The following is a 26,176-nucleotide window of genomic DNA, read 5'->3' as shown; positions in this document are numbered from 1 at the left end:
CTGTTCAGGGAAGTTTTTAATATGTGACATTTTAGTGTACTTTTCATCTTTGTTGGAAGCCGCCCAGAGTGGCTGGGGAGACCCAGCCAGATGGGCGGGGTACAAATAATAAATTATTATTATTATTATTATTATTATTATTGTAAGGCAAACCATGAGCCTTAGCTCAGATGCAATGACTAGTCCATGGCTTAGATCCTTGAAGTGCAGCAGTAGGAAGACCACGAGAGGAGAGGAGCAGCAGGGATTTTTCCTCTGAATGCCCGCGCACTCATGCGTTTTTGCGTAGCCATGGTTGCATGTGAACTGTGTCTGTGTGATTTGCAGTAGATTGGCAAGGATTTCTGATTCCCATTTGTTTACCAGTGGCAGCAATGAAATGGGGCCCTGTCTCAGTTATACGGCTGAAATGAAGAAAGCCGGGAGATTTAACAGGAGTGGATTTTTGTGTGGAAGGACTATGTGCTCTATTCAGTTCTGTTACTTAAAATAAATCCCTGGAGTCATAATTATTTAATCTGAAATTTGTTTCTCTTGCACCAGGCCATCAGATTTCAGGCTCCTATGAGAAAAACAAAGTAGGGCCCACAAGCCTGAAGTCTGCCTATAGAGCATTGATACTGTTATATAAGCATATTTAGTTTCAGCAGTGGAGAGGAAATTGTGCCTAAACCCTTCTGTTTTCCCTAGCTTAGCCTGTTTTGCTCTGCTTAATATTTCTCTACCAGCACTCTCTCCGGTCTCACCCAATTTATGTGGTTCCCCCACAGTCTACTGTGATGTTTCTTAACTAGTATGGAGGAATATTCAAACAGCAGAGCCACACTGGAAGCAATCATGTTTGGTAACATGAGGTTCCTTAATTAACAAAGCTGTGGGAGCTCGCTGGTGGAGACTGTGAAACTACCAGAAACATAAATGAATTTTTCTTCATGTGGCTGAATATTCATTTCCATGCTCCTTTAATAACTTTTTGTATAAAAAATGATAATGAAGAACAATTAAAAGTTTGTAAGAAAATGGAAAATATGATGTACGGCTTCACCTAGAGTAGATCATGCACATCTAATCTGATAGTTTTTCAGCAAGTTAACTCACACAGGTGTGAGTGTGCTTTTTTGGGGGGTCTTTTGTTTTGAATACGAGTAAATGTAATGATTTAGCCACACTGTAGTCCAGCACACATTTTGACAGAGGGCAACATAGAAAATATCTGTTTGGGGTGCTTCTGATCATTGTTGCAGTTTTGACTTCTAGGAGCTCTGGTGTGCCAGATCAAGCAATGCCATCTATAAAAGACAAGGCACCTTCATTTGCTCATATACAGATCTGGCCCAATGGGGCCTAAGTTGCTATGCAGGCTGCCAAGAGGAGGTCTTCAACAATCCTCCTTGCTGAGACCCTGTAACTGATCATGCAGGGATTTTTCAGTTGTCTCTTGAGCTGTTGTGCTGGGCATATTGCATTTTCTGCGTTGTCATAACACTCTACTGTAAGTGCAAAATCTAGTACAGTGGCTTCTTTCCTAATGTTCCTTACCATAGTCTGGATTCTGATAGCAAAAATAAAAAGAAGAAGAGGAGGAGGAGGAGTTTGGATTTGATATCCCGCTTTATCACTACCGCAAGGAGTCTCAAAGCGGCTAACATTCTCCTTTCCCTTCCTTCCCCACAACAAACAGTGGGACTGAGAGACTTCAGAGAAGTGTGACTGGCCCAAGGTCCCCCAGCAGCTGCATGTGAAGGAGCGGGGAAGCGAACCCGGTTCACCAGATTACAAGTCCATTGCTCATAACCACTACACCACACAAATAGATTTGGTGGGAGCAGTTAGCAGTACCACTGTTCTTATACCACTGATCTCCCTATCATTTTTGGTTAAACACAAAATAACACTATTTAAATCCACCAGTTCTACAGTATTTAAAGCCAGTCTTTCTTTCTTTCTTTCTTTCTTTCTTTCTTTCTTTCTTTCTTTCTTTCTTTCTTTCTTTCTTTCCTCACCTTGCAGACATTAAACAGGGGAGTAGATCATTTGGAATGGCACACCCACTGACTGTGCGTGCAGATACACAGCTACCTAGAATATTTGTTTTAATCAATGGTAGCCAACATGGTGCCCTCTACATGTTGTTTCAGTGCAATTTCCATCTTCCTGGCAATTGGTCATGTTGGCCGGCGCTGAAGGAAGTTGAACAACTTCTAGAGGGCATCACCTTGGTCCCCCTGCTTTTAGTTGCGTTTTCAAAATGGAGCAGAAAACAAAAGGCAGTTTTGCAGGCACTGACATCCGTGAATGAAAGGTCTCGGACTAGCTCAGAATTGTGAGCCTTAATGAAGGGATGAAATATATTCAGGCACAGCTACAAAGGAACAACTCACTTAAACCATTTTAACACAGGGGATGCGGACTTGAAGGCAGCAAATAATCTTGACTGAAATCTAGTCTTTTCCATATTCTAGTTTTCTGTGTTTAGGTTTTTTAAAACCAAGGCAAAGGTATCCAGGGTTCCTCAGGTGAAGTCCAGCAAGAGCTGAGCCATAAGCTTCTGCTGATGGTGTCACTCAACTCTGGTGTTTCGAAACTATATATTTGCTGGCATCGGCAATCATTTGTTTCCCTAGAGCATGAAAAGCATTCCAATATAATGGCAGATTACCAATATGGCCATTGCTTTAAATATCTATTGCTAAACTTGGTAATATTTATTTTTTTCTGGTTATTCATACTGCCAGCTTCCCATGGCATTATAATAAAAGCGAGGATGTACTTTTTTGCCATTACATCAGAATTGCTAGCTGCGCTCCTGTTTACTGTTTTGCATATCGATTCCTCAAAGTGCCGTTTTATTTGCCATGTAAATTACGACAAAGTTTCTCAACTGGTTGTCAAATCGTCTTAATGGATTGCTGTAACCCTGCCTTATGAGACATGCAGACTCACTGCCACCATTAAATATTTTATCCACTCATGAAAACTTAATATGCTGGTCTAATGTGAGAACTAGCAAATGGAATTGTGAGAACCAAGACATTACGGACTCTGTTGTCTTCTTCTCTGTCCTTTGTCTCGTCATTTATTTTTATTACCCATTTCTATTATCTGTATCTAAATTGCCAACCAAATAGCACCTTCTGTTATGTAGGGTTTAATTTTTGTTACGAGAGAGTAGCAGGCATGAGGATGGAGGAATCTAATAGATACCATGGCTGGCGTTTTTTTGGCTCAGCCTTTTTATCATCTCTGCCATACTTGAGAACTGTGAGTTTTCCGCTGTGAAAGGCTCTAAAGCAGAAGGAGTGAGTCATTCAATATGTACTATGTTCCTGAAGGGAATCTGCAGAAGTGTAAAAGCAGAAATTGCAGAAGCGTTTCTTAGGTTACCTGCAGTTCTTTACCCGTAGCATTTCGCAACTAGGTGTAGTTTAAACCTTTATTTTTGCAGCAGGGAGAAAATAATGCTTTGAGACACCAAGGGTGTTGATTTCTCAGCCACCAAGTATTCGCATGGGCTGCTGAGTTTCTACCACTTTCTCCATCATCAAAGACTAGGAGCCAGAGATATTTGGCAAGTCTACCAGTGTTTCTGTTTAGTCGCCAGTTTGTCCTGTGCTGAAATTCTAGCGGTTGATGTTTGGCACATTTAAGAGATGAGAGCTTGGGTGTCTGGATGCTGGCAGTAGAATGTTATCAGCACACCCCCTGCAAATGTCCCCATATTAAGATGCTATTATATGGGAAAGGAGTGGATTTTAAGGGGGTGGGTTCTTCAGAAACTATTTTTATTTATGTCATTCACATCTGTTCTTCCTTGAAGAACCTCATAGCAGCTTTCAGAGCCTCTCACAGCCATGAGATGTAGGTTAGGCTCTGGGATGACAACCAAGATCATAGCAGAGCATGGGTTTGACCCATGGTTTTTCTTACTGAAGCCTGAAGCAAGTCATTACCCCAGTGAGTATGGTATTGCTCAAGTATAACCCCTGCCCCAGCAAACATGGAGGACTTGTCTGCCCTCTTTAGGCTATGGAAGCCTTCTTCATCCTGGTTTCCTTCAAATGTTTTGGACTACAAGTCACATTGCCCTGGCAATGATCAGAAGCGCTTCTCCTTAACATTCAGAGACCCACTGTCCAAATGGCTGCAAGCACACTTTCGAGGAAAAAGTCACTTGCCTTGAGTGACCTTGACTCTGCAGTTGTTGCAGTTCTAGATGAAGTACCCGATGCCAGAGGTGTGGAGTCAGTTTCCGCAGTTGGCTGATGTCAATATATATGCACTGGTTGGCAATTTGCTACCAAGACCAAGTTCAAGGAGTTGCTATTAGCAATCCAAAGCAGCACACAGTCCGGCTGGAAATTGTGTTCCAATCTGCAAGCCAAGTGCAGGACAGTCGTATGTGAAATCCTCCATCTCTAAAGACGACAGTCATACTTCTCTGCCCTTCATCCACATTATTTACTCTTGCTGGAGAGGAGTGGGGTAGAGAAAGACATGAGATTACACCACGTTGCATATTTGCATAAATACATGTTATTGCAGAGGGAACTTGTTGAGGAGAAGGCAGAAATTATATGAGGACAGAGAACTGTGGGGTGGAGAGAGGATGCCATAGGGAGTACCTCATTTATGTGAGTAAATTTGGGGGGTGGGGAAGCCTGACCATTGAAATTGTACAGTGGTACCTCAGGTTACAGATGCTTCAGGTTACAGACTCCGCTAACCCAGAAATAGTACCTCGGGTTAAGAACTTTGCTTCAGGATGAGAACAGAAATCGTGCACCATCCAGTTAGATGTGATGTTAGCAGTGGCATTTTTGTGTTTTATAGTGCAGTTGCAACCATCCCGATTTCCCCTATGGTTTTGGGCCAAGGCTTAAAAGACAAAAGTCATTTTATGCTCAGCTGTAGTCAGAGCTATATCAGGTGAAAATGTTTTCACTCCCCAGCTATGTTGAAAGTACTACTTGGTGCATAAACCAAACTTTTCTATCTCCAATGCGCTAGACAATCCTTTTAATGGTTCTGCAGATAGCTCTCAGAAAGCCTACATATTTAGTGCAGGAGTGTGGTTAATTTTTGTATTTATAATATCTAAAGATTACATAATGACTATAACATTTAGTGTGTATCACTTCACCCTATTTATACTCTTTTGTGCACATTAGTATGGTGGTTTTCAAAGCCTGTTCTTAGGCAACTCTGGGTTCCTTGGAAGATTATCAGGAAATTCCCTGAAAGACTGTACTATTTTCTCTGGCAATGCACAGCTGCAGAGGAAGGTTGTGTGCCTTCTAGGGCACAGATCTTCCAAGCAAATTCGATGGTGCCCAGCATACCTGGGTGGTAGTGGGCATAAATTGAGAATGTCTAATGTCCCGGGTTTCTCTGTTACGAGCATGGAGTTTGTTTGTTTTTTGCTAAAAATGTACAAGGCTTCATCAGCAAACAAACTAGTATGCAAATGGTTGCCTGAACTAAAAGATATAAGTTGGAAACCCACTGCAGTAATGGAATAAAAGTATTAACATGTTATAGTGGCCTGATTTCCACTTAATGCAAAGCCATGGTTTAGTCTGACTATCTTTACCATAGTTTATTGGCTGCTAACAAATGACTTTCATAAGCCATTGTTTGTTGTTGGTTTATAAGCCTTGGTTAACCATGGCTTGGCATCACATGCGAACCCGCTCCTCATCCGTGTGTCAGAAGCAGACATAGAGGTTGCTCTCACCATAGAGCTGTTCTGAGTGTTGCATTGCCTGAAGCAGGGTAGGAACATCGCTTCCCCCCTTCAAAGTTAGCCCATATGAATTTAACCATTTTTAGAAGGGGAACAAAAATAATTTATCCTGTTTGAAGCTTGTCTGACATTGACCCTCCTTCTTATTTTATTTATGTGTACCTTATTCATCAGTTGGCCACTGTTTGGGTACTAAGGGAGATTTTGTTCTCTTCTTGTGAACTTCCTTGATTCGGCTCTTTGCCTTGAAAGGTAGTATATAATATTTAAATAAGTTGAACTCTGTTTGTGATGCTTACTGAGAAGACATGGCTATTCCTGTTGTAAACTTTCAGTTCTTTCTTCCTGTTTCAGATTGTATTAGAAAACAGCAGCCGTGAAGACAAGCATGAGTGTCCTTTTGGTCGAAGTAGTATCGAATTAACAAAGATGCTGTGTGATATCCTGAAAGTGGGAGAATTACGTAAGTATCACCTGTGCATTTCAAGCAAGCATTTTGTAGTGTACAGAGAGTAGTCTGGTGAACTGCATCACAACATTTCCTACAGACTCCACCCACTGACCCTGGGTTCAAAATTAGCAGGGTGCCAATTTTCCTTTTGCAAGCACCTCAAAACGTCTGGGTGGCATTTTTTGTGCCTCAAGGATTACTGAAATGTATGTGCTTTGAAGCCTCAAAGTAACAATAGACAATATATTAAGGTGTTGAACAATAAAGGGTAGAGTGTTTCGAAAACAGCCCCCCCCCCCAAGGACTGGAATTTCAATGAATTTTAATGACCCCCCCCCCCCATGCTGCAGTGCCATACATACTCAACTTGTGCATCACCAAATATCATAGCTTTGGGTGTTCTTTTCAGTTTTTGCTTTTTAAAAACTTATTAAAATACTTAATTACCATCTGTGATGCGGGCATCTCAAAGCTACATGCAGCACATCATAAAATACAATTAAAAATACAGTTAAAACAATCAGAAACAATTAATGACAATCAAGCGGCTCCATAAAGTATTCTACAGTGGTGGACATCAGTAGCCAGCAATAAACGGTGGGTTTTGCAGCTTCCAGTTTCTTTAAGTATTTAATCCAGTGGGGCTCTCTCCATACTTCACCCTGCTGCTGCTTCTACTGCTGCCACCATGCTGGGAAACAAGCCAGGGTTTGGCTTGCTGTGACCTCCGAACCCAGGCTCGTGGTTTGTTTCCCCCAAAACACCAAGTCCCAAATAAACCTTGGTTACACTCACAGGCTAGGAAGTCACAGCAAACCAGACTGGCAAACAACAGGAGAGAAGGAGGGTGAGAACCTTTCAGCAGTGGGAGCCAGCATGTTCACTATCATCCGGGCAAACACAGGGCGTTGCTTCTGTTCAAAGACACAGCAAAAGCACTGCTGGAGGGTCAGAGTAGGGCTCACGGGAGGTCCTGGGGGTCAAACAGAGAGGGCCAGAGAGCAGCAAATGTTCCCCAGGCCTGCAGTTCCCTAGCCCTGCATTAAACCATAGTTTGTTTTAACAAGCAACCATGGCGTGCGAACCGGGTCACAGTATCTGCCAAGTCCTCTGGTTTAATGTGGTCATTTTATCTGCTCACTTAATATCATATTAAAGGTGCTAAGATACCGTGTCAAATTTTCCTGTAGTTTTAGGAATGCTATGCAAGTTGGTGTGAGTAAAAGCACAAGACAAAGGAATTCATAAGCCCAAGGCTTTCTCTTGCTATTCCTCTTTTGACTTGCTGGGCAGAATGGTCAACTTTCTGTAGGCCCATAAAAGGTTTTTGTTATTTTTTCTGTTAGTGCTCCAAGAAACCATTTGGAGATTTGATGAATTCTATTCCGGAGCATTTTCCAGAACTGCAGTAAATGCCACACATTCGAACTATTTCATTTATGGCCCAATTCAAGCAACTTAGGGGATAACATTGACATCTTTAATGCACAATACTTTACGATCTAGTTTTTCTGTTTACATCTTTGTTTGGCATTAACAGGGAGTGTATTGCATAGAACAACCACAACATAGTTATTTACAAGCAAACTATATTCCTTCCAAAGAAAATATGTAGTTTTGATGTATCAGGCGCTCTGTGTTCCGCAAACACATACGTCTGATTTGTTACGCTGAGCTGTGAGAACTGTCACTTTTAGGAGAGCTTACAGAATGATTCCTTCTATTGACAATAAAGGCTGTATTGCTCAATAAAATCTGCAATCCTGAAGTAATCTGTCACAGTCTAGGACAAAGGTATATCTGACAGTTTAGACGCTTAATATTTCAAAATATGTATTTATGCCACAGTTGCTCCTCCTGTAGAAATTCATAGCTTGCTGGTGTTGCACAGGAATGCACTTTTAAAAATAACTTCTGAAATACATAATTTAAAAGACACTATGAGTTCCTTCCGTCTTGTGGAATAGGTAATGATCAAAACTTTGTTAAAGTGCAAAGTTGGTGATTCAGCCTTCAGAAAATAATATGCGATCTAGCGCTTGCCATAAAGACATTATTAAAACTGTTAGAATTGTATTTAAATGCTGTAAGACACCAAGAGCCATATCAGGTTTTTTTACTGTCCATACCAATATGTGTTTAAAAGTGCAATGCTTGTTGCAATACTTCATTACATTATTTGAAAGGTACCTAGACCATTCAACTTATTACACTCTACAAATTCCACTTCATATATACTGTAAGATCAGCGGCAGGTACCATGGACAGTGGCACTCAAGCACCTTACTAAATGTTGTGGGTTCAAGACCCGGTTAGCAGCTTCCTCGATGGTTTTTGCAAAGTGAGCCTCATGGCTGGGTGCAGGGAGGCAGCCCAGGTGGTGTCAGTAGTTTTTGGGGAAGGGGTTAGACACTGAAGATGGTGGTTGGTTGTGCTGCTGGTCAGATCAGTACTTTATGTGAATGAAACTCTTGTGGTTTTATAATATGGCTTGCTATGAATTGAACGGATATACCAAACTTCTGAGCGAATTTGTGACATACTGATCTTAGTGTGTAGCCACAGGCCTACATCCGAATTTAAAGGCCTAACTGTATGTTAACTGTATGTTAAATGCATGGTTGCCACTATTTTCTCCTCTCATCTCTTGGCAACCTTTAGTTACATCAGACATGTAACATGACATCACAATGCTCAGCATTTTCTTGCTCACCTGCAGCCAGTTAAGTGGGACCTGAGAAACAAGGAGAGCTGGGTTGGTGATTTAAGGTAATTTAAGCTTGGTGTTTAAGGTAATACGTAGTTTGGCCCTGACAGACTATCAGAAACAATTACCCTGCAGCATTTGCAATGGAATACTTAAACCGTAAGTGGCGGAGCAGCGGGTGGCGCTGTGGTCTAAACCACAGAGCCCTAGGGCTTGCCAATCAAAAGGTCGGTGGTTCGAATCCCCGCGAGGGGGTGAGCTCCCGTTGCTCAGTCCCTGCTCTTGCCCACCTAGCAGTTTGAAGGCACATCAGTGCAAGTAGATAAATAGGTACCACTCCGGCGGGAAGGTAGACGGCATTTCCGTGCGCTGCTCTGGTTCGCCAGAAGCGGCTCAGTCATGCCGGCCACATGACCCGGAAGCTGTATGCCAGCTCCCTCGGCCCATAAAGCGAGATGAGCACCACAACCCCAGCGTCGGCCATGACTGGACCTAATGGTCAGGGGTCCCTTTACCTTTTACCTTACTTAAACCGGAAGTGGCAGAGCTGCTGTGTCACACTCACTCTTGGTCAAAAAAGCCCTTTGAATTTGCCGTCTGTGTTTGGGCTTCCATCTTGACTCTCGTCACTCAGTCTTTGGCTCTTTGCTATTGTTGTTAATCATTTTATATGAGTTAAAGTTTCTCTGCCTGTGGTTCTATGATATCTGCGGCCTGGTGTTTGCCTAATCTGCGAAACCACCAAGGGTAAGTCAAGATTGGCAGCTGGAGGTCCCTTGAATTGTGGAATAATGATTGTAATAGCTGCTTTCCCTAGCACAGCCTTAACATTCGAGTGACAGGAGCTGCTTTGTAGCTAAGGGCATGCCAGCATAGTTTTTGAGTATGTTGAATTAAGACAGATGTTCAGCTCTGAAAGATTCCCCCATTGGTAGCATTTACCCCTTTAAAAAGATCTGTATTTAACTTTTATTGCGAGCCATGCAGGGTTATGTGACTCATGTTGTTCATAATCTTTAAGGAGGCCTTTTTTGTGTGTGAGCAAACATATTTTAGCATTTGCTTTTTCTTCTAATGTGGAGGGATTACATTCTGATAGGCATTCATGGCCCTGTTAAGCATTTTAGCTCTGTTTATTGACAAAGCAGCTTTTACAGGCAAGGATATTGTGATAGCCAAGAAGGAAATGTGGAAGCGTTCGTTTATTTTAGATTAACCACAGAAAGCCAGGTCATTTGAGCCCAGAAAACTGTGGTTAGTATTACTTATGGTTAATATCGCCAGCTAATGTCAAACCATTGTTACTCAAGCAGACTTGTTTATACTAACCATAGTTAATAACAACCACAGTTCTGAGTCCAGAGAACACAACAAACTCTGGTTAATCTAAAGCTGAAGTGAAAATCACACATTGTGGCTGCTTTGTATTCATGTGGAAAACACAATCCTATCTCTTACCATGTTTCTTTTTGAATTTTTAATTCAAATTGTAGGCAGATGTTTTTTAGTACAACTGGTATTGATTCTTTTGGAAGTACTCAAGGAGGTGTGGCCAAAGACTTGAGCAAATTCAGGGAGTTTCCCCCCTTGTTGCTTTAGTGATATTGTCATCACCAATGCTCAGTTTCAAAAGTGGTTTGTTATAAAGTTCAAAGTTTCCTTGGACGCACCAAACAAGTTGCACTGTTCTGTGGATCCCAACTTAAAAACACAGTTCAACCCAGACACTGAGGTCCAGCTCCAAAGGCCTTCTGGCGGTTCCCTCCCTGCAAGAAGCAAAGTTACAGGGAACCAGGCAGAGGGCCTTCTCGGTGGTGGCACCTGCCCTGTGGAACACCCTCCCACCAGATGTCAAGGAAATAAACAACTATCTGACTTTCAGAAGACATCTGAAGGCAGCCGTGTTTAGGGAAGTTTTTAATGTTTGATGTTTTATCGTGTTTTTAACATTCTGTATGTAAGCCACCCAGAGTGGCTGGGGAAACCCAGCCAAATGGGCAGGGTATAAATAATAATAATAATAATAATAATAATAATAATAATAATAATAGTAATTGTTTAGGGAAGCTTTTAATGTTTAACATACTATTGTATTTTAATATTTTGTTGGAAGCCACCCAGAGTGGCTGGGGAAACCTAGCCAGATGGGCAGGGTATAAACAATAAATTATTATTATTACAGTGGCACCTTGGGTTACAGATGCGTGCAGTTACAGGCTCCGCTAACCCAGAAATAGTACCTCGGGTTAAGAACTTTGCTTCAGGATGAGAACAGAAATCGTGCGGCAGTGGCGTAGTGGCAGTGGGAGGCCCCATTAGCTAAAGTGGTGCTTCAGGTTAAGAACAGACCTCCAGAATGAATTAAGTTCTTAACCCGAGGTACCATTGTATAGCAAAATAGCTGAAATACTTATACAAGCAACAGTGCTATATGGGAGCGCAGATGAAGTCTCTGAAAGAATCTTCAAGAAAACTTGCCTTTTTCCTTCCTTGCATTTATCAGTAATCCATTTGGCAACAGTGCTTAGCTTTGAAGTATCAGGAAATTAACAGGGCATATATTGCTATATTTCTTTGCCAATAGATCCCTTTGCCCATAAAAATAATGCTTATGAGTAACTGGAGGAGCTAGAACTGCACAGTGAAAGCAGCTCTGCAATTAGGGCAGGATACTTAACTGTGGCTCCACTGGTGTTCTAGTCCACTTTGAAGTTTCATCTATCACTTTTTCCTCTGCCTAAATGTTCTTGCTAATGAAAGGCTTAAGAAAATTAGCTTCTAACAATTAAACTTTGCCTGCCCTTCTCAGAGATCCGTAGATCAGTTTAAACCATGACCAGGAAAAGCTACAAGCCCCCAGGCTTTTGCAGGCTTTTAAAGAAGTCAGCTGAACTTTCAGTCCTGCTGGCTCAGTAAAACAGAGGTCAGTGTGGCATTTTGGAACTGTATTATGGTTTGGCTCTAATTATAATGGGAAGAGACCTGGAGGGCCATCTATTTTTGGTATTTAAGTCGTATGCTGTATTCGCTGCACAGGTAGGAGGATTGTTGCAGGTATTGCAGGAACTGCAAAACTGGAAATGATTATTTTTTGAGAGCAATAAATTGCACACGCAGCTGAAAAGATTCAGTGCTTAGTGGTCTTTGGCCTTTGAACACATTTGGAAAACTGCAGATATTAAACACATTACGGGGTTGCAGGGTCCTGCTCCATCAGCCACCCTGCTCTGTGTCTTCATGTTCAGCATGACATCTGAATGGGGCATACAGATGCACATCTGAATATGGGCAATCCTTACAGAACATAAAATGCGAATTGCATGAAGGTTAGGAAGGAATATGTAGGCATGTAGTATCATGCCCAGCATTCAATATATGCACTTAGATTTTTTTGTTTTGTTTTGCAAAGTAACGTGAAGATCCAAGGCTAGAAACAGAACAAGATACCGTATTTTTCGCTCCATAACACACACTTTTTTCCTCCTAAAAAGTAAGGGGAAATGTCTGTGCATCTTATGGAGCAAATGCTCAAGCTTCCCAATATTGGTACTAGAATAGTCCCATATTTTCCATATACCATTTTTTGCTATGTATAACACGCCCCCATGGATATATATATATATATATATATTTTAATGGGGGGGGGGGGAAATTGCCCAAAGTTGTTGTTGGTCCAATTGGCAATTGGTCATCACCACCAATCGCTATACAATCTCCCCACCACAGCAAATTACACGCATCGACACAGCCACCAGTCGTCTGCACGCTCGCCACCAAAAGCCCAACTGACCACTTGATGCAACTACAGCCGATTGCACGCACGCCTCAAGGCTGCCATAAGTCAACGTCCAATTGCCACAGCTGTAGCCAATCAGCAGGCCTTGCCGCACCAACCAATCACACGCCCAGTCTCCTCTGACAGCCTCCTGCTGGCTGCTGCCACCAATCGCCCGTTCCCCCTGTGCTATCCGCAATTTTTGCCTATTATTCCTAAGAAAAATCTTTCGTCTTATACACGGGAAAATACGGTTATATATTTGCTAAGACCATAAGTTGGGGGGTTTTTTGTTTCTTTAATCGTGTGGAAATTGCTTGCAGAAATGTGTGCTTCTGTGCATGTCTAAAATGCTTACCCATCAGTTGTCTACCACTTGTCAGCTTTAATCTAAAAACAGAGGAAGGCTAGTTCTTCTGATTTGTAGGAGGCAGCTTCCAAAATTTGGTTTAGTGCCTACATGTTTGCAAAATCACTACAGACCGAGGATTTATTTCACATTCCCAGCTTCTGGCTGAAGGGGAGGGGGAATGCTCTGCTATTAAACTGGTAAGGCAGTAAAGGGCTTTCCACACTGAGTGCTAAAACAAAATGCTCCTTCGCTCCATGCTGTTGCCTAAACATTATTCAGCCAGCCTTTATATTCGTAGAGGAGGAGTTATGTTTAATGACCAAAGTCAAAGATGAAAATATTTCTAATATAGAAATATTTTTACGCTCAAGCTTAATTAGAGTTTTCTTGAAAATAGAGGTCTGCTACCAGCCATGAATCTAGTGGAAATTCTTTTCTCATTTGGTAGCAGTGGAGGAAGACTGAATAATAACATGGGAGTTTTATTAGCAGGACAATCTTCTCCCTTAAAAACAAAAACAAAAAACATTTTCAGTTTTTCGAAAGCTAGATAAAATAGTTCTCTTTCTCTCTCCAAACCTCCAGAAAAAAGTTGCCTTGGGGTGGCAATAAGAAGAATTAAATTGAAATTGGAAGGGGGGAAATAGCCGTTTATCTCTTGTATGAAGGCGATGGAAGCAGCGACAGAGCAGGGCCGAGATGAAAATGGACACAAAAGCCCATTTCTCTACAGATCAGGCAGGGGGGTAGGCAATGGATTGTAGTGTGAGGTTTGGGGGATTGTAACAACTTTCTGAGCCCTTGTTATTCATTTGTTCAAAATGTGCCTGAATGTGTTCCAGGAGAGCTTGAGCAATCGTAGAAAAGGTGGACCAAAAAATGGACAAAAGCACTCCAGCCTAGTTTTGACACCATCTTCCCAGTCACACATTCTAAGAACATGTAAATTGTCTGTTGGAATCGTGTCGTTGTCCAGAAAAAATAGTGAGGTTCCGGTGTTGAAACTAAGCAGCACTCTTCTAGAAAGCTTCCTGAGTGGAAGCTTCAGCTTACTTGAAATAAAAGCAGGATATAATTGTGATAAATAAATATATGTGCATCTGCTTTCAGTACACAGGTGATCACCGTGAAATCGAGGAGACAGTCATGGGATTTGTTTGGGGGATGCCAGGACTTCCCTACTCAGTCAGATACAGTGGTGCCCCACAAGACGAATGCCTCGCTAGACGAAAAACCCGCTAGATGAAAGGGTTTTCCGTTTTTCGAGGCGCTTCACAAGACGAATTTCCTATGGGCTTGCTTCGCAAGACGAAAACGTCTTGCGAGTTTTTCCCCTCCCCCCTTTTTCTAAGCCGCTAATAGCCGCTAAGCCGCTAATAGCCGCTAATAGCCGCTAAGCCGCTAATAGCGCTAAGCCGCTAATAGGGATGCTTTGCAAGACAAAAAAACTGCTAGACAAAGAGACTCGCAGAACGGATTATTTTCGTCTTGCGAGGCACCACTGTACTTGGTTTGCAAGCTTGTCATGTAACCTGCCTTGAGTCCTTGGGATAAAGCAGTCAGGGTCAAAATATGATGCAAACATTTATACCGTTGTGGGGTTGTGGTTAGTATCAGGCCAGGGTTGAGGAGACCTAAGTTTCCCATCCCCGTTGTGTTGTGGCGTCTAGCAAATGTCACCACGTTGTGAGGGGAAGATGGGAGAATAATGTATATCATCACATTGAGCTCTTTGAAGTCAAGGTGGCGTATTTGATTGGAGTAAAATGCATAGTTCTGTATGAAGAAGCTGTTCTTCAAATAGATATATGAATAGTACTTATTCCAGCAGTGATGGCATCCCAGGTATGCAGAGAAACACAACCTCATCCACTTCTATTTTCTTTTTATCCTGACTCATTCTCTCCCTTCAAATACGCATTGCAAAACACAAGGGCGCATACAACAGAATGCTAATTTGTTTGTGTTTCTGGATGGTTGTTAAGTCTGCTGCCCTAACTTTGTTTTCTCCAGGGATTTTTAGGGTTCGTTTCAGCTCCGCTTCCAATCTTCAGCCTAATATTTGCATATTAATAGGCAATTGAAAAACATGTGATTTTTTTACAGTGATGAATATATTATAAAATCAAATTGCCTTTAGGGGTAATTATGCCAAGTTATATAATCTAGGGAGAAAAACCATCACTGGTGTTTAATATTTCACATAAAGTTAGGCATGAAGCCTCCTGCATTTATATAGGTTGTCCTGTTACAGCTGACAGAATGATTTAATTTTAGAGCAACGTAGTGAATTAAATGCTTTAGAGGTATATGTATGCGTTAAAAGTGAGGTTGCTTCAGTATTTTAAATAGTAAGATGCCAGGCAGATATGCCAGGCAGCAATATTTTCTGCTGTTAGGATAAGACTTTTCTATTTGGCCCCCATTCATTTCAAAATTTTATCCAATATTTAGGTTAGAAAAAGAGAGGCTTTTAGATTTTTCAAACCTGTGTCAAGCCAATTCACGTGTTGTTTCTTCCACTATAACAATTAATTGCAATCTTGAGGAAAGCATACGATGGGTAAAGTTTGAGACAGGAATGCCTTTCCCCCTAAATGATTGATAAGCTAAAACACATAAAGATTGACCTCTGGCATTAAATATATTTTATTATGCTTCTCTCTTAAGTGTCTTCCCTCCACCCCACCCCTCCTAAGCAGGCGAACTGATTTGGGGCACTATCTCCTGAAACTGCCACCTCTGTAAAATTGTGCATGCCGACAGGGGTGGCACTCTGGGTTAAACCACAGAGCCTAGGGCTTGCCGATCAGGAGGTCAGCGGTTCAAATCCCCATGACGGGGTGAGCTCCCGTTGCTCGGTCCCTGCTCCTGCCAACCTAGCAGTTCGAAAGCAAGTCAAAGTGCAAGTAGATAAATAGGTACCGCTCCGGTGGGAAGGTAATCGGCGTTTCCGTGCACTGCTCTGGTTCGCTAGAAGCGGCTTAGTCTTGCTGGCCACATGACCCGGAAGCTGTACGCCGGCTCCCTTGACCAGTAAAGCGAGATGAGCGCCGCAACCCCAGAGTCGTCCGCGACTGGACCTAATGGTCAGGGGTCCCTTTACCTTTACCTTTACTTACTCCAGAGGGCAGACCCTAGAACTGGACTAAAGTGAAACCCTAGCCATGGTTTATTGCTGTAACCATGGTTTGAAGACACCAAATTTACAGTGAAACTATGATTTAGCTTGCAGAGCTAAACTCTGCCCCTAGAGGTAGAGAGACACTAGCAAGACCTGCGTGGCTCCTTGTCAGCACAGGTGTTGACATTGCCTAAGTCATGGTTTGGTTACTTCCAGGACTGTAGTGTTGTCTTCTTCGTAACTCTCTTCCGTTGCTCTAGTTATGCACCAGACTTTCCCAACCTTGACTCTCCAGATGCTGCTGTATTTACAAACCCCACCATCCTCAGTCAGCAGTCCCCAATAGTCATGGATGATGCAGAATGAAGTTCAGCAACCATCTGGGGACCCAAAGTTGGGGAAGACTGCACTAGGCCTTCCTAACAGTGCTCTGAACATAAGTGAGATGCAAGCATGATCATTTATTGTTGTTGTTGACCGAAATAGTTGGTTTCCCCCCTTCTTCATTTGGATCAAGTCATACAGTACTCTCAGATATTAGTAAATTTGTGCTGGGGATTGCAATGGGACATCTGTTACCAAGAAAATTGGAGTTCAGTGACATTCCATATACAGTAGTTGCTGTGCTTTGTTCAGTTGTAGGAAAAAATGCTTCCTTGTAATACTGAGGGACAAAATAGATTGCCGCCGCCCCCAGTCCCTTGCCTTCCATTCCTATATCCGACCACACATATAAATCAAGCATTGTAAGAGTTTCATTCGTACCGTATTGCTATGAAATCTCATAGAGCTGATTTGGCCTATTCTTTATGGATTTCCAGTAACAAGGTAGCAGAACCCTCTCCTTTTAACACCTTTTACTGTGCTTCCAGCTCAGTAATGGATTTTTATTAGAGTCTCCTCTGACTTCTCACAAGCTCGATCTACTCTGGGCAGATTTATTGCTGTTTACATTCTGGGTGATGTGGTTTAAGGACTATGTATTTAATTTTGAGATGATGCATGAACAGAAAGTGCCAGCCTATTTCAGATACGGGAGAATCAATTCTGTGTGCCAATAAATTTAAATATTGATGTAGGAAGTATCCTGCTTATCATTCAGAATGATGTGGTATCTTTTTAATTATAGCCTCTTTGCTTTGTCAGTGCCAAAATTAGCATTTGTAAGGTCAAGCTGAGGGGGTGGGATCCAAAGTGCTTTGCAGCTGCTTATCCAGATCAAAGCTGACTTTGGGTGTGTCTTTCCTTAAAAAAAATACATGTATCAAAAATAAAAGTATATATATTATTCATAAGGCCACATTTCTGTAAACTAAAATACATTAATAATAGGCCTAATATTACCCCATATATGAGATTTAACTATTCAAACTGGGGCATGTGCTTCTCTTATACAAGCATAAAGATATTGCCAACTTCTTTTGAAAGTCAAAGGACTTCCAAAAGCACTTTGGGATGCTGATGTTCAATGAAGATACAGTGGTGCCCCGCAAGACGAACGCCTCGGAAGATGGAAAAACTCGCTAGACGAAGGAGTTTTTCGTTTTCTTAGCCGCTTCGCAAGACGCATCTCCCTATGGGCTTGCTTCGCTATGGACCTCTTTTGAAGCAAGGGCGGCGGGGAGAAGATCGCTTCTCCCCGTTGCCAGCCCCGCAATCTCCGGGGACAGAGGGGACCCCTTTTGAACCAAGGGGCGGCAACGGGGAGAAGCGATCTTCTCCCCTCCGCCCCTTGCTTCAAAAGAGGGGGCAGAGGGGAAGGGCGCGGCGCTTCCCCTCTCTTCCCGGAGATTGCGGGGCAGGCAACGGGGAGAAGCAATCTTCTCCCCACCACCCCTTGCTTTAAACAGGTCCGGGGACAGAGGGGAAGGCGCGCGGCGCTTCCCCTCTGTCCCCGGACGGTCTCCATAGGAACGCATTGATTGATTTTCAATGCATTCCTATGGGAAACCGTGCTTCGCAAGAAGAAAAACTCACAAGAAGAAAAAACTTGCGGAACGAATTAATTTCGTCTTGCGAGGCACCACTGTACTCTTTAAGAAATCATTCTGGGCATGCCTAAGCTACAGATAGCATCATGGCATGGTCTGAAGGCTTTATAAGACCACCATCTTGCTACAGCTAAGCAGGACTGGGTGTCGTCAATGCCTAGATGGGTGACCCCCCAAAAGACACAGAGAGGCTACCTTGGGTTCCATGATGGAAGAATGTCAGGATATAAATGTGAGAAAATAAATAAAATGGAAAAAGTCGCTCTGGATCCTGGCCTTTATAGCTGTCAGATACATTAGATCAATAGTCTTCAGCTTCTTTAGACCCAGGAATAATGTCTTGCTACGATGGTGTTTCTGACACTGCATTTCATCACCCACCAACCTGAGTTGAGGGTTCCTGGCTGTCAGTGTGACTTGTCAAATTGCACTGAGATAGGAATGCCATTTATACACAGTAGAATAGAATTTACTGGCCCATAATGGACCAGGTACATAGCCTGGGAGTCATTTTGGACTTACAGCTGTCCATGGATGTGCAGGTCAATTCTGTGTCCAGGTCAGCTATCTACCAGCTTCACCTGGTACACTGGCTGAGACCCTACCTGCCTGTGCCCTGTCTTGCCAGAGTGCTCGGGTTGTCTCCTGCCTGGACTACTGCGATGTGCTCTATGAAGGTGACTTGGAAACGACAACTAATGTGGCAGCTAGACTGGTGACTGGGAGTAGCTGACAGGACCGTTTCACACAAGTCTTAAAGGATCTACACTGGCTCCCAGTACAATTCCAAGCACAATTTGAAGGTTTGGTCTGACCTTTAAAGCTCTAAATGGCCTCAGGCCTGTCTACCTGAAGGAGCATCTTCACCCCCATTGTTCAGCCCAGACACTGAGGTCCATCTCTGAGGGCCTTCTGGTGGTTCCCTCACTGTGATAAGTGAGGTTACAGGGAACCAGGCAGAGGGCCTTCATAGTAGTGGCTCCCAACCTGTGGAACACCCTCCCATCAGATGTCAAGGAAATAACTTTCTGACTTTTAGAAGACATCTAAAGTCAGCCCTGTTTTGGGAAGTTTTTAATGTTCACTGTTTTACTGTGTTCAATGTTTTGTTGGAAGCCACCCAGAGTGGCTGGGGCAACCCAGTCAGATGGGCATTATTATTATTATTATTATTATTATTATTATTATTATTATTTCATGTGTTCTTTCCAAAAGGCATAGTTCTTCAATGCAATTCCAGAAGTTTGATACTATTCTTATTTTTGGAACCATTTGTTAACCACCTATTTTGTTTCTTGCCTGGAAGACACTCAGTAACAACTGTCATGTGTTATCCATTCATTCCATCTTTTCTCTTTTATAAATCAGATTTACCAGTTGTCAAATGACTAAAGAAAGCATATAATTGACAGGGGGGATGTTAAGAGTAGCCTGCAGTTGTAGAAAATCGTCAGTGCTTTGAGGGGGCTCAAAAAAGTTGGTAAGAGTTCCCCCATTGTGCTTTGGGGAAATTGCCTGAAGGACAAACATGAAGGCCCAGCAGCAGCAGAGGAGATTATTGTGGCTGCAGCGTTTATACATCTCAGCCTTAAGACATACAGGTTTCTAGATATTTAGGAAGAATTCTTCAGAGAGGTGTTTATTAAAAACTGATGGAGTTGATTCTTTTGGAGTAAAAGTAGCTGAGTTGCACCAAATTGAAATTCTAGAGCTAAGGCATCGCTTTTGTGACAGTATGAACGTATAAGTATATCATTTCATCTTGACTGGTGAAATGTTCAGTAATCCTGTCAATCAGGAAAGCTGCTTCTAAAATATGTGGAAATGTTTCAAGCAGCTTCAGTCATTTGAAGAGTAACATTCCACATGCTTTATCATTGATGAAGGAAATTTAGAGAAAGATGAGAAGCTTAATCCTATGCTGAAAGCTCTATTGATTTTTCATAGAAAAATACGGATGCCCTTCCCTCAGCTGTATTTTCTCTCTCCCAGCTTTTCTGCAAAATGACTTACAAAGAGGTTTGCAAGCCTATTTTGTTTTGAAACCACGGCTAGGCTGTTGGCTTGCGGCGTTGATTTCTGCACACCATCATAGCTCTGCGAGGAATCAAAGTGGATTTGAGAAGGGATTCCAGATTGATGGAAAGGAAAGGGGAAGAGGCTTTTGATAGGAGAAGTACAAATTTGATTAACCCTGTGCTGTTACAGAAATCAGTCATGTGAAAAAGTCAGAGCTGGAATGCTAAATCACATACTCTGCAACAGGGAACTAGAAGAACAATCCTTGCCGCTCCCCCAAATGAACTGTTATTTTCCTGATGCCAGGTTCTTTCAGAGTAAAGCAAGTTTATAGGACAAATCTGTTTTTATCCCTCCCAGCTTGAGCTATGAATTCCGTCCTATTAATGAGGTAGTAACTCCGTGTATCACCTATACCAGAGAAGACTAAATAGCTCTCCTAACCCAGGATACTTCCTCTTTCAAGGGGGAAAGGATTAAATAGTCCCCCTCATCTAGTAAACTGCATCGGTAAAAAATATATGTGGCTATATCACCCTGTAGGAAAAGGAGAATCTGTGCTGCTTAAGATTTTGGAATTGTTATTATCATTGTTTAGAGTGCAATGCAGTTGGGGAATAGCCGCAGAAAATAGATATAGGTCTCCCATGTGGGTAACTAATAAAAGATCTGAAGCATGGGGCTAAGATCCTAGACCCAAAACACAGGGCTAAACATTCTAGCAAGAGAGAACCCCCAGCAGAGTTTAAAATCAGAAAATTATGCAGCACAATGCAACATGGGAATAATAGGCTGTTAGACCTTTAAAATATCACATTTTAGTCCACTTACAGCTTCTCCTCTCTACATCCTTTGCAATGACCAGACCACACGTATTTTAAATGGTTTACTTACTAACTCCAAAGGTTGCATTCATGCGTTATTCTGTGCAGCAGGAAGTAAACACAGGCAGAAATCTTGTGATACAAAATATAGTGAAATAGCTCTTAGCATGTGGCCTGAACTTGCTTGCAGTAAATGAGCTCAGGCACGGCCCAAATTGGTGAGTTCATATGGTGAAAGATAGGGAGCAAAGGAGGAAACTTAACTTCCTTCCAGGTGAGGGGTGTGACTTAGCTGAGTCCAGGAATACAGTTTCTGTGGTCTTAACCCCTTCATACATTAAATTTACTAGTTATATTTGACTGCAGTTTCCCATAACCATTACATCAAAAGTTTCTTCACCCCTACAAGTGGCTGCCAATGAGGTAAACCAAGGAAACTCACAACACAGTGAACAATGTCGTGTATTTTACACTTTTATATTTTGCAATGTCAGGAAGAGATGCAGAGCAAAAGCCAGGCCACTCCTGTAATGTCAGGTTTTGACCATACACTTTGTCTCACTGTTATCTCTAGTTCTTCTTTAGTGACTGTCAGATTTGCCAACTTAGGAGTGACAGGTCTGAAAGACCTAATGCTACTGAGAAATTCTTGAAATTATTTATAGGTATAGCACTTCACAGGTTAAAGTTAGTTGCAGATATCTGTTTTCAAGGAGCGCACAGTCTAAAGTTACGCAGGAGGGGGAAGAGCACTGTGGGGAAACCTCCAGCCTCCCAGTGTTAGCAAGAAAAGGCCAGTTGTAAACAAGCAATCTCAAAACTGACCAGCTCTTTTGAGTTGACTTCTAGCATGGAGGACAGTGGTTGAATCTATACACATATTTTTTTAAAAAAACATGCTATGAAAAGGTTTTTTAAAAAAAAGCTTTGAAAAATATATTAAATTTTCCATAGCTCACTGTCGCCATCTAATGTCACATTTGTATATTGCACTTTAGAACTAACGTAAAATGTTTTCTCTGCAGCTGTATAGCTGAGTCAAGTGTTTCTGTGGCATAGCTGTTCCTGGTTACATTTAAAGGCAGCCTAGTAGAATGTGGGACATCAGCATCACCAACTGCAGGGCATGGCAAATATGATTTGGAAAGCCACCCCCTTGTTGCCTCTTCCATATGATGCACCTCAACCATTAATGGGAGACTTCCATGTTGGCTATTTTTGTTTGTTCTCTCTCTTTCTTATATAGACCCGGTTCAGTTCAGATAAACTTTATTCGCATTAGCCAACGGCCATAGCAACATAAAACAAGCAATATATGCAATTAAAAAGACAGCAATGGGTAAAAAGGACAATCAGATGACCAAGATGATCGTTCAGATAGGGGCCCTTTATCTCATTGCACCCTCAATAAACCTAGCAACCTTTGCTGTTGTCTGATCATTTTGATCTGGCAGTTCAGTTTATTTTCTGACATTAGGCCGGAGTTTCCCATTTGAGACATGACGGGGAACTGTGACTTAGTGCAAACCAGAAACTAAGCCCCAAAGAGGCGTCAGGGTTGAGACGAGGAGGCAGTGCTGCTGGCTTCATCAATTGTGAAGTCTCATTGGGGGCCAGGCAAGCTTGTACAGTGGTGCCTCGCAAGACAAAATTAATCCGTTCCGCGATTCTCTTTGTCTAGCGGTTTTTTTGTCTTGCGAAGCAAGCCCATTGACAGCTTAGCGGATTAGCGGTTTAGCGGCTTTTAGCGATCAGCTGTTAAGCGGCTTACCAGCGGATCAGCTGATAAGCGGCTTAACGGCGGGGGGAAAGGGGGGGAACCCGCAGGAACTCGCAAGACATTTTTGTCTTGCGAAGCAAGCCCATAGGGAAATTCATTTTGCGAAGCACCTCCAAAACGGAAAATCTTTTCGTCTAGCGGGTTTTCCGTCTTGCGAGGCGTTCGTCTTGCGGGGCACCACTGTATCTTCAGAGCTTAGTTTCAAATCCCTCCTGTGTCTGAACTAGGGAACTTTGGCTTTGTCAGTTAATATGCCAGGACCTTGAGAACATTCTAATTTAGGCTGGAATGTTATAAAACCTCTAGAATCCATCGCTGGGTATTATTTTAATAACTCACTGAAGTGGCAGAAAGAAATCTTGCCTGTTGTTAAGTAATATCTCTATGTTAATGCAGTTGAAGCCTCTGAATTATACAAAAGCAGAGATCAGAGTTTCATAGTGCTAAATATATTTCTTCCTGTTTGGTTTTGCACGTTATTTCCCCCAATTATTTCTTCTGGGATTACCAGCTCGCCGCTTGCTCTTAAATTTGCTGGATGCATCTTATTATGTCTGAAGGAACAACAGGCATGCAGGGAGTCTCTTGTTGATCTATTAAAAGCATGCCTGGAGTTACTAAATCAGGACAGACCTGAAATATGCAGAACCTTTACTGTATTTTCAGTGGAATACATATTTAACCAGTTTAGTCTTGACAATTCTTATCTTAAATTGCAACAGGCTGCTTGGTGTTAAATTACGGGAATGACATTTAAGAAAAAAGCGAAAGGGATGAAAGTAAAAAGGATGTAATACCCATACTACTTGGTTTACATAATTGTCTGCTCCAGACAAGAAGCTGTACAATTATATAACAATGTTTGCTCTGAAAACAGAAAATGCACCAGAGGTTTGTAGTCAAAGATTTGGCAGGTTGCTTCTAATCAATATGTGAAATTCAGCCCCCTAACAGCATGCAGCACTGTTTATTCCTAAGCTTTGCGTGGTCTCAGTTTCCCTTCCACTTCGCTCACAACACCTGCACTGAGTGCCAGGCTAGATATTATAAGAGCTCATGAATGTAAAGCCCGTGTGGGAATGGTTGGGGAGGCACTTGCAGTATTCAAGGAGAATATTTTTAACCATTGCTTGCAGTTACGAAGCAATAAGTGAATTGAAAAGGCAGAATTGTGGGGACCATTTGTAAGGGGGAGCCTAGGTAGTACAGCCAGGAGACACACACACACACACACACACACACACACACACACACACTGAAAGGTTGTATGCCATGTAAGAGAGTAAAGATGTAGCAGCATCCCCGGCCACTTATACTTTGGTCATGACCAATGCTGGCATATAGCCCTTTGACCAGGCATAGGCAAACTCAGCCCTCCAGATGTTTTGAGACTACAATTCCCATCACCCCTGACCACTGGTCCTGTTAGCCAGGGATGATGGGAGTTGTAGTCCCAAAACATCTGGAGGGCCAAGTTCCTATGCCTGCCTTTGACAGATGGCCATCAGCAAATGTAGCCTGAGAACCAAAAAGGTTAGCCGCTCCTGCCTTAAACAAGTTTTGTGAGCCATAACATTGGTGGCAGAGTCTTTCTTTTTCTTTCTTTTCAGTATTTGTGGCCGAATATTTTTAACAGTAGTGAAATACTAACTGATGGTTTTCATTTTGCGATATTTATATTTGTATTTGTATTAAGCAATGCATTTACTGGGAAATAGTAAGAGTCCATCAGATTTGGATCCAAATGTGTCCTCCTCTTAATCAGAGGAGCTCTTCTTCCAGAGGAGGGACTTTGATGACCCCATGGAGGTTTTTGCAAATGGAAATGATGTTGATGTTTGCCATGCCACCACCTACACTATGACAGAAGGGTCTCTTAACTCCCTGGCCCCCCCGGAGCAGATTTTGGGGGGGCATGGAAAGAAAGGAGGACCCAAGAGCCAAGAAGACCCCAGTCTCTGGATTCCAGTATTTACACAGCGCTTAGGGCAGAATGCTGCCATATGATTGACGAGAAGGCAAGCATTTTCCATTCTCCAAAAGAGGAAATCCTCCTTTCAGGAAAATGTCTAAAAAGATTAACTTGACATACACATCTGAAGGCTGAAATCACCTGGGTGTAATGGTGTTTTAATGTAGAATACATTTTTCCCCCCTGCAATCCTTTTGGCAAAGTTTTCCTCTTGATAAATGAGGTCTCCACAAACCTCAAGCTGATGGCTACATATTGACAAATTACCCCCATTAGTGCTTGTATTTTTTCTTTCTCAAGACCTTGTATAAGCGCAATCAAGGTCGCAGAACTTTTCCCAGATCTTCTTTCTGCGTTTTGTTCACTCGCTTCCTTTCGACCCCAAACTCCTGCACCTTAACCAAATGGCAATGGTGATAAGTAATTAATAACGATGATGATGAAAATCCAAGTTTACATATATGCATGTAAATCACCTTTAAGTTGTTTCCTTGTGCTTGCTTGTGTTACGCAGAGAAAGTGTTGACTTCAAAATTGTGAACAGCCTGTTGGTGACATGCAGGTGAGAGAATTGGGGTTGATTTAAATAGTGCAGGACCTAAGAGGAATCCACCGCAGAACATTTTTTGCATGGTGCCAGATGTGATGTTTGAAATCCCCGTACTGATCCTAGCGGTGTGTGTCAGCACTTTATATCCTCTTAGGGCTTTCACTGTACTTTGAGTGCTGCATGTAACTAGGACGGTCCTTATGCACTGCAAACACCCAGTTGCTAAAGCAGTTTTCAGGCACCAAAACATTTAGCATTTAAATCAAGTTTCAGGAAGCAGTTACTACTTTTTGCTGGAAGTGCTCCTGGATTTGTTTAACCAGTTCCCTGCTCTGAACTTGGCCTCATTCAGGGTGACAGTGTTGATCTACAAGCTTAATTTAAGTTCCCGGTTTCTGTTGGCTTGCTGACCTCCTTTTAAGATGGCTTGAATAGTTGGGAGCAGGTCATGGATGAAAGAATTTGCTTGCATTTGCAATAAGAGCAGTGTGTGGCATGATACGGGCTTCGCTGCCACTGTGCCAAAAACTTCAGTGTACCTGAGTACATTGATTTATTAATAAGTAGAAGCAATGAAGCAGATGGATCTGTGCCAGAACGACATTACAAATTAATAGATACATCCATAAAAGAAGAAGGGAAAGGGGAGAGGAAAGCAAGCAAATACAGGTATAAGGTGTATAATGACCTGCAGGGAATGGCCACGATTAAGGCCTCATCCACACTTACATTTTGCCCCACATTTTCTAGGCACAGGTCCACGCTTTCCCAGTCCATGTCTGAGCCCTTTGATTTTTGCTTCACCACTTTCCCCAGGAAAAGCTGCTCTTTAATGCAGAATCGGAACAAATGGCAATTAGGGTTTTCCATGGATTGCTGAGACCATTT

General features: G+C 42.3%; 1 protein-coding gene across 8 annotated transcripts in view; it reads left to right on the top strand.

Annotated features, from left to right (window-relative positions):
- Positions 1 to 26,176, top strand: part of ELMO1 (engulfment and cell motility 1) — a 299,706-nt gene that overhangs the window by 157,322 nt on the left and 116,208 nt on the right. For 5 of the 8 annotated variants that reach the window (XM_083706317.1, XM_083706312.1, XM_083706315.1 and 2 more), the window contains one exon: positions 6,098 to 6,206. In XM_083706317.1, the coding sequence (XP_083562443.1) occupies positions 6,098 to 6,206 (109 nt within the window). Of the gene's footprint in view, positions 1 to 6,097; positions 6,207 to 8,927; positions 8,987 to 11,715; positions 11,825 to 26,176 lie in introns of those variants that run through there. The other 3 variants (XM_083706320.1, XM_083706321.1, XM_083706313.1) reach the window with 3 other exon arrangements.

This window comes from Podarcis gaigeae, assembly GCF_964106915.1.
Source record: "Podarcis gaigeae genome assembly, chromosome: 12".
NCBI lineage: Eukaryota > Metazoa > Chordata > Lepidosauria > Squamata > Lacertidae > Podarcis > Podarcis gaigeae.
The sequence above is the reverse complement of the archived record's forward strand: the minus strand, read 5'-3'. Positions and strand labels throughout refer to the sequence as shown.